At 46.2% G+C, this 9,491-nt stretch overlaps 1 protein-coding gene across 1 annotated transcript; it reads right to left on the reverse strand.

Moving 5' to 3' along the window:
- Positions 1-7,097: 7,097 nt before the first annotated feature.
- KCNE4 (potassium voltage-gated channel subfamily E regulatory subunit 4) lies at positions 7,098-8,308 on the reverse strand. The gene is given in 2 exon segments (XM_006906669.2): positions 7,098-7,645; positions 8,173-8,308. Coding segments are annotated over 2 exon segments (684 nt in total).
- Between the last annotated feature and the right edge of the window lie 1,183 nt (positions 8,309-9,491).

Below are 9,491 nucleotides of genomic sequence, written 5' to 3' on the forward strand. Positions count from 1 at the left end.
AGTATGATGGGAGTACAAAAAAGGAGAACATTTTGAAAAAGAAACAGAATCTCCATCAGGCACCATATCCAGGTCTTTGGCAGAAGTTCTGAGTGAAAAAGAAATATAAAGATGACAGAGAGACTGTTCCTTCCATATCAGGGGGGATAAGAATATGAAAATAATGGACAGTGATGTATCTCTTGGTTTCTGCATTATCTAAAACCTCAGTCTACAGCTGAACCTCCAGCATTTCCTTCAAGGGTCTTCACCGGCACCTAAGGACTTCAGTCCTGGGAGCATTATGCACTGGGGAGCTGCCTGCGACCAGCTTTGGCATTGGGGCTAAGCTGAAACGTGCAAACTAATAAGACTGAAAGCTGGAATCCAGCAAGCGGCATGCAGGACAACTACGTTCAACACTGTTCGACTATTTCCCTCCTCATATTTGTAGCTTTTTCTCTTTTATTAAAGTTTCCAGTGATGTCACCTTGTACTGCTTTGGGGGAATATGTTTACTTCTGCCCACTCAGATCCATCTCCTATGAAGGGCAATAAGTGCCAGGGTTCGACCAGGAAAAAAGAAGCCACTTCCCAGCAGGATTCATGGGTCATAAATAGAGACAGCAGTGGTGACTCAGTGCTGCTCAGGGAAGCTCAAGGTGAGAGGCTCAAGGAAAAAGACCCTCTAGGTCTTTCGTTCACTAAGCCTTGGCAGAACCTCCATGGCCATGCCCACCATGAGGACCTTAAACCTGGCATCTGGGTTGCAACCCCAGCTCTGCTCGTGTCTCCCTCTATAACTTCGAACAAGTCATTTAACTGCTCTGAGCCCTAATTTCCCCATAATTAAACAGAGGGGATGATCTAGAAGGCACCTTCCAACATTCTGTGTCTCTCTAATATGATCATATTCTGTATGAATTGGATGGGCAAGATTTTGCTGCAGTGGCAAAAACCCCAACTTCACAATATTTATCATAACTTAGATTATTATTGTTTCATGCAGAGCCAGCTGCAGATTTGGGCAACTCTCCAAAGCAACTGCCTTCCATGCAGTAACTCACTATATCAAGCTGACATAGGCGTATCTATTATTTAACCATCTGGAACATATGGTCTCATTGGTGACATGCAGGTAAAGAGGGTGACTAGAGAATCGTGCATGGGCTTTTCCCTGACTCGGCTCATGTGTAACATACATCACTATTACTCAGTTTACATCAACCAGAATGAGTCATATACCTGCCCGACCCCCGGTGGTAGGGAGGAAGAGAGGAAGGGGTTGAGAAGGGTTGAAGAACAGGATATTGGTGAATGCTAGTCATGTCTACACAGACCCTTATCAATAACAAAGACTTTTTTTTTTCCAGCCGCTTCATAAGAAGTTCTGACAATGTTTTGAGGTCAGTAGAGAAGCTATTACTATCTCCACTTCACAAATGAGGAAATGTGCCCAGAAGGGTTAAGCAATATAAGCAATGTCGCAGAGTCGCTTGATGTCTGGGACAAAACTAGATTCCATGTCTTACATCCTCGTGATTTAAAGAGATTCTGATATAAAGATTTTATATCAGAAGACTTGCACTGGAATTCTGATCATGCATTTCATTGGCCAGTAACAATCTCCTTGAATCTCAACTTTCATGTCTACATTAACAGTATTAGAGACCTAGCTTAGACTTTCTTTCAGAGAATCAAATAAGATAAAGGGAAAACACCTATCGCAGAGCAAAGCAAATACTAGGCAAACAATACATTTTGTCCAACGAATCGCATCATGTTGTCCTCAGCTGTTCAAAGATCATGTATTTTTACATCCCTCTAGAGCCAGAAGGCCTTGCATGCAGAAATATTCAACTAATGTTATGAATTAACCAGAAATAGAGTTACTTTTATTGGAATTTATCTACATGAAGACATTTTGAGGGTTGGACAAGTTTACATTTTTCCCAGCACCTAGTGAAGGGCCTCGAAGAGAGTAGAAGCTCAAAGCATAGGTTGGAATGATTGCATGCAGTGCATGCTCGGCATGTAATAAGTGTCTGATAAGTATTACGCATTATGGTCACTGTTATGTTTGTTCCTTTTGTGTGACAGAAGGAAGTGAAAGAGGGAAAGATGGAGAGAGGTTGGGGAAAGAGATGCTAAAGACTGAATACTTGTGTTCCTTCCAAGTTTGTAATGTTGAAATCCAATCCTCAATGGGATGGTATTTGGAGATGGAGTCCTTGGGAGGTGATTAAGTCAGGGGCGTGGAGCCCTCAGAAATGGGATTAGTGCCCCGATAAGAAGAGGCCGGAGAGCTAGTTTGCTCTCTTTGTATTAAGTAAGAATACACGGAGAAGATAGCCACCTGCAAACTAGAAGTGGATCTTCACCAGAACCCAACCATGCTGGGACCCTGATCTCTGACTTACAGCCTCCGGAACTGTGAGAAATAAGTGTATGTTGTTTGCAAGCCACCCCACCTATGTTACTTTGTCCTAGCAGTCAGAACTAAGGCAAGAGAGAATATGCCATTCACCATCTCTGAACGGGAGGTAAAATTAAAAAAAAAAGAAAAAAAAAACAGCAACAACACATTCAGGACAGGAAAAGAGTATAGTTAATAGTCACTGGTGTGAAAAATTGTTTGACTGTGTTTCTTTGCCAGAAAATGCAAGATAAGAAAATAAATTCCTAGAGCTGGAAAAACAAAAGCTTAGCCCTGTATTGCACGTGGCAGGTGCAAGAAAAAGAAAGACGGGGCTGTACAGGACAAAAGGAGAAACAGTGTACTCCCTGCGTCCGTCCTCCGTGCCGTGGACGGAGGCTGCCACGGGCTCAAAGCTTGTCGCCTGAGTCAAGGACCAAATTCCAACTTCATAAAGTCGCTGTAATGATTTAGCGCTGTGGGGCCATGGGCTCCTTCAAATAAGTGACCTTGGCTGGTAATCTCCATAGTAACAGCCTACAACCCAAATTGTTCCTTCCTGTGTGAGAGGAAACATTTCAGAAATGGGGAAAAGCAGTGGTTTTTCTCTCTTACGACCTTTCTCCTTTGGCACGTTATGCCCTTTTCCTAAACATTGCAGTCTCCTGAGGAAACGGTCCACAGAGGTGGAGGTTTCAGCGACTTTATTTTCAGATGGATGCCGAGGACACGTTTTCAGAAGCAGAAGCCCGAAGCTGCATTTCGTCTAGTTTCAAGCAGAGCTCAGTATCTCTCAGTGTTTCACCATTCTGTTCACTAACAGCTCCCCAGAGAGGAAGGCCAGCTTGTCCTCTCATTTTGGAAGAGAGAAGCTGCAGGTCAGAGAGGCTGGGTAGCTTCCCAAGAGCTACAGAGCACACAGCAGCAGAGTTAGTCTAGAACGCCAGCTATCACAAGGTGGAGCTCTGCTGAACGCCATTCACACCCTGCCTTCCTGCAGTCCGTCCCCTGCCTGAGCCACCATCCCGGTCAGCCACCGGACATGTCTCCCTTCAGCCCCAGACACCACGTCCTGTTCTTTGACCCGTGATACTCCCTGTGATTTTCTCTAGAAAGATGTCTAGATTTTCAGTAAGGCAACTGAGCAGATGTATGCTCTGTCTAAACCTGGAATATCAACTCCTTGTAAGCTCAACGTTCTGTCAATTCCACAGCGTCTAGGATGGGAGTAGTAGTTTACAGGATGATAAACGACCCTTCTCTGGCTGAGCCCTGGAAATGCAGGCCTGACCACAAAACCCTCCAATTGCAGCTCTCACATGTACCAAGGGCTCTACTTTCCAACCAGCTTCAGCCTTTCCCGGTAGTTTTGATCCCATGATCCCGTCTGTGAAAGAGATCTCCTTCTCAGCAGCGTCCCTGCCTGACTTTGACGTACAAAGGTGTAATTAGAACAGCATGGGGCAAGCGGGATGATCCATTTACCTCATCCCTAACATTTAAGTGCTTTAAAATATGTTTCTAATATCCTAGGTGCACAGAGCCAAATTCCCTTCTCCGTTTTTCACATGCATGAGTAAATCCACACAGACTAAACCCCTTGGGCCTTAGGTTCTGCTTAGAAGTTCTTTTTTTTTTTTTTTAAAGAAAACAAATATTCCATTAAAATGACATAGTGTACTCTGCATATTTTTAGGACAATTAGAGTTTAGAATTCCCTATTCTTCCATCCCTGGTAGAAAATGTTTGCCTTAACTATTTCCTTACCGAGAATGACATTAAGCCAGAATAAAGTGAAGGACTTTCTTGTCTTTTAAAATAATCTTCACATCTCACATAGTCAAACTGATGGATGAAGATCCTTGATGTGTTTTGAGGAGGATCCAGGCTCCTCTGTACCTTGGCTACATAAATCTTTTAGGGAGACAGTTATTTGTGAAGCTAAAAGAAACATTTACTTGAAAGAGAAAAGCCAAATGCACAGAACACAACGAAACACAAAGGTAAGACTGTTTTGTACCACATGCTTGATTCAAAATGGGTCACTGGTTTGGGCAATTTTTCTTTAGCCTTTCTGGCTGTGTCAATGAAATCATGAAGGAGAGGCTGGAGCATCCTGGCCAAGCCTCAGCCTGCCGGACACAGCTACAGCCAAACCGAGCAGGAGGAGCTTAGAAAGTCAGTCTTTGTGCAGAGGTGACTGGGCGAGGAAGGAGAGACGATCCCCAATCACGGCGCGTGTGCTCCACTATATCGCTAAGTTTGTGTTGCTGTATATACAGCAACTCCCTGTCCGTCATTCTGTGCTGCAACCACGTGTGGATAATATCTGCCGAGCCAGCATGCAAATCAAACGTTTTCTCGCAACCAAATTTGGAGCAACAGCTTTGTAGCAATTGCCATGTCAATGCACGTTCAAGTTCAAAGGGCCCTCGGCCACCAAATTTAAAAAGAGCAATTGATGTAAGACATTCCTCAGCTTGATTTTCATTCACTGCAAAGCATATCACAAAGTGGAAAAGCCCAGCCCCGTTCAGGCTGTGGTTCAGGCAGAAATAAGACAGGTCTTCACAGGAGTCTCACCCAGATCCAGATCCAGAAATAGCTTGGAGAAAGTATCTAGGACTCCTTAGAAACTAGGAATTATGTTGAAGAATCAAAGAAAGAACTGAGAACTTCCTCAGGGGCAATGTGTTTATTTATTTAAATTAAAAAATATTGTGAAAATTACAAACTGTTAAATACAGAAGACAATTTTATACAACTTAATAGAATAAGAAGGAAGTATCTACATCACTTTTTAACAGGCGCAGGTAGACTTGCACCAAACTGCAGGATTAAGCAATGGAAAATGTGACAACGCACAAGTCCGTTGCAGTAAAGTTTCAGAATTCAAGTGATTCCAGGCGAGGGGCCAACTCGACTTGGCTTCTTTCACCTTAAACAGCCCCCTTTGGAGTAAATCCACACTCTGACTTTTAAAGTGAATGGAGGCCTCTTTTTTCCCCAAACTTAAATTTTCTCTAGCACTGTGTTAAGGCGAACTGATAAACCAGCTCCTACACTCCTAACCCTTCCGTGGAGACAAGAAGGCATTGCTGTCTCCACTCCAGGAAGGGTATGTTAAAAAAAAAAAAAAAAAGCTTTTTTGTTTTTGCTAGAATTAAATTTGACCTTTTGGTGTGTTTCTCTTCCTCCCTGTCTTCCAGGGCCTACGGGCTCTGCGGCAAAGCTACTGACCACAGGAATACACGGGCACTTTAGCAAGCATTCCTGAGCGTGTTCTTTTGGATTTCGCTTAGCTGGAGTGTTAACATTCCAGCACCCAGGCAACTTTGCAGAGTGAGACGTGGTATCCGCCTCTTTCTTTCGTTCACTGCTGGGAAAAACGACAGCTTGGATGAGTTGGTGATTCCCCCTGAACTTCCCAGTTACTTGTGTTCCTAGTTTCCAACTGCTTCTTTAAATAAGCAGATTCTTGTTCAGACAACTGACCCGGTGGGGAAATATTTTGTCCGAGCTTTCTAACATCAGACCGTGCAGAATTTATCACAGGGTCTTAAAAATCTAAAGACACCCTCCCAGCCCCCTGGGAATATAGATCACCAGGGCTCTCATGCAGGCCGTAGGCTCCTAACGACATGCCCAGGACGACACAGCAAATCAGTGTCAAGGCTCTGGAGCAGGAAACAGAACGTGGACCCCAGCTTTGTGCAGTCTCGGCCTGAGTATGCCCTTCTGGGTCTCAGCTACGTGACGAAAGGCTGTATCATGGAAGCCGGCATTATGTCCTCTCCCAGCTCAGAACACTAGGCAGAGAAATGAGCAGCAGTAGAGCTAATGGCTGGATTTGTTCAACCCCACTGTTACCTCTTCTGGAAAGTTCAGAAAGAGTCTTCTGCATGGCCCTTCGTGCGCAGGTTAGATTCTGGGGAAAACCCTTCCAATCAAAAAAATTCCATGCCAGCACGAGATGCTGGATAGTCCCAGGTCAGAGTTCAAGGTCATACATTAGAGAAAATATCAAAATAGCAGATCACGTCTTAAAATCCCAGCCAATGTTAACAGGTTTTTAAATTGCATTTTCCCCCCTTACAAGATGCAAATGGGCCAGGTTCAGCAATCCAGCTTTCTTCCATCAAAAGTCCTCCATCAAATGTCCCCTTCCCCACCCAGTAGACCCCATCCCCCCACCCCCAAGAAGCGCAGTGACCTGCTGTGAACTAACGCCACAGGGACACAGTGGAGGTACTTACAGCCAATCGTATCTGGAAGAACAAAGCTCTAGGCGAATTAGCAAATCAAAACTAGTCCCTCTGCGTGACCTAGGCATTTGGCAGCCCTGGGACTGGGCAGAGAGAGGCTGCAGGAGTTACCCAGGGCATCCAGTGGGAAAACAACAGCACACCGACCCGCTAAATTCTGAACAGGAATCCCGACCCCCAAGCCCCAAAGTAAATGTACACGCTCTGCGTCTTCAGGGCTTTCGCGGTGGCGGGTCCTCAGCGCGGCACGGGCACATCATGACTCCTGGCTGCTGCTGGCTCCGGCTGAGCGCTGCCTCCTACCAGCCCCCTTCAGGGGCTTGCCGAGGGTCTCTTCAAAGTGGCAGCTGCACTGCACAAGTGAAACCTGACACGAAAAGTGTCCCTCTTCCTAAGGGTGTTGGCTGACGGGGCCACCTCCAGAGGCCCTGGGGGTGCTAGGAATTCTGATGAATGTTCTCCGAGGACCCTTCACTGCTTTCGTTCAGGGGCGTCTCGGAAGTCTCCCCCAGCTCATCATCAGCCCCCTCCTCCTGGATGGTGAGGTGCACATCCGGCGAGGAGGACTCAGAGCTCACGCTGTCCCCTTCCATAGAGCAGAGGGTGCAAGACAAGGCAGGCGCCATGCTCTCCTGCAGCATGTTGAACATCATGGGCACTTGCACCGACCTCAGGCCCGAGACCACCGGCAGCGGCTTCATGGCCTCCCCCCAGAGTCTCTCCTCGTCTTTGTACAAGAGCAAGAGGCTGGACTTCTTCTCCCGCCTCTTGGATTTCATGTAGCCCAGCATGATTCCGATCAAGAAAATGCCATAGAAGGACATGACCACCAGGATGTAGAAGTATTCGTTACCGTTGCCGCCGCTGCTGGGAGCGTGGGATTGCAGGGGGCTGCCAGGGGCTTCGGTGCTGGGGTGCGTGCTGTTCAGAGGGTCCATCTTCAGCATTGAAGCACGGCTCACACAGCCAGGATCTGGGGAGAAACCTGCAGGTTAGAACTCTCCCGCCATCCGGGGTACAGAGAGGAGGGAGAGCAGGAGGTTTGTGGAATTGCAACGTGGGAACTGCTCGTAAATGCTTGGAGAAAGAGTGGTAGGAGGTCCCACCAAACAGCGAACGGGGGTTAGCTCCGAGGGGCTGCAGTACATGAGGGAGAAGCCAGGGGCAGGTAGGGGAATGTAAGAAGAACTTTGATTTTTCAATGCATACATGTCCATCATGTTTGCATTTCAGAGACTGAACGTGTAAAAAGCTTTTACAATTTTAAAAACAGAGGAAAAAATCAATATAAGACAAAGGAGCACGGAGAAAATAAGTTAACGTTGTGATCACTGGGGAATTCTTTTTAACAGGAAAAAAGAAAGTTTACACTCCACTTACTCAAACTTACAACTGTTTTTTAATTCAAAACAAAGTTTCCTTAGAACAAGGAAAGGAAAGGAAAACTTCACGTACTAACTGCCAGGAACAACCTTCTTTCAAACATCTCTGAAGCCAAGTAACATCGCTAACTTACCTAAGGCTGGCAAATGCGTCCCAAATCCTGACTTCTTAAACCGCGAAGTCCAAGAGCGTTCTTCCTCTGTGTGGGGCTCAGAGCTCTGACAACTCTGCTGCTGCAGTCGGGATATATAGTCAAGAAATGCATCGTCACGTGTTCCGGGAGGAAAATGTACAACAGAGGTTGGTTGTGGCAGAGTGAACAGCGAACTCAAAGCACTGCAGCTGAACACACTGACTCTGCAGCTGTGACGAGACACGGGGAAGGAAGCGGGAACTGCTTCTCGCTCCCCCGCTCTGAGCCAGTTTTTGGGGTGGCCGTGATAATGAGGGAAAGTGGAGAAAAGAATGTGCCGGGTTAGAACTGGTACCCCAAAGTCCACTCTCATTGAATATTAGTTTATGTTTCATCTCCCTGTGGTCTAATAACCATGATGCCATCTGCAGATTTTCAGAGACAGTCAAATACTGTAATCTGGATCGAAGACATTTGGAAGCCACGAAAGTGCAGGATTTACTGTCAAAAAACTAGGGTGTGTGTTTCTGTTCTTCCGCTAACTATGCAAATTTAAAAAAAGCTCCACTGAATCTTTCTGCACCTCAGAGTCCTGGTCTGTTAAATGGTGAGACCTAGGGGGGCGTCAGTGTGTAGAATCATGAAAACTGTGTGGCCTTATGAGTCCCAGTTAGCTTAATCATTCTGAGATTAAAGGCTGCCTGGTAGAGGTTAGACCTTTACAAACACAGAGAGATGGCACCTTTCACATCAGGCTCCTTAATGTATTTTTTATAATTAATAAGTATATCTTCCAGATTCTTTTCAGTAGTCTGCATGAAATGGAAACGGGTTACAGTGCAAGGTACTGTGGCAGGTTTTGCTCCAGCTCTCCGGGCACAGCTGCTCGTCGTAGCGTCATACGGAGACCATCCCCACATGTCTTGACTGTCTCTGCCCGGTCACAGGAGGAGCAGGAATTCTTCTGGTGAGCAGCTGAGCACAGTTCAAGCTTTTAAAACCTACGCAGACCCTGTGTGAAAAATGGTTGCTGCGATCAAAATTGGAAAAAGAACTGCAAGCTTTGATGTCAGTCCATCTGCTTCCCGGGATGTTTATTCTGAGAGGCTCTCGTTCTAAGTGGAAGTAGATGGGGAGGAGGGCTCGGCACATCCCGCCCCACCCCCACCCCCGCCAGTCGTCTGTGGCCCGTAGATTGCAGCCAGACCATCAGGGAAACTCTAGAGAAAACAGGTCTCGCGGTTCAACTGTTCTTACATTGAAGCTGAGGGGAAGTGTGGCGACACCCCTTTGCCCCGTCTGGAACATATATATG

This window comes from Pteropus alecto, unplaced genomic scaffold (assembly GCF_000325575.1).
Source record: "Pteropus alecto unplaced genomic scaffold, ASM32557v1 scaffold110, whole genome shotgun sequence".
NCBI lineage: Eukaryota > Metazoa > Chordata > Mammalia > Chiroptera > Pteropodidae > Pteropus > Pteropus alecto.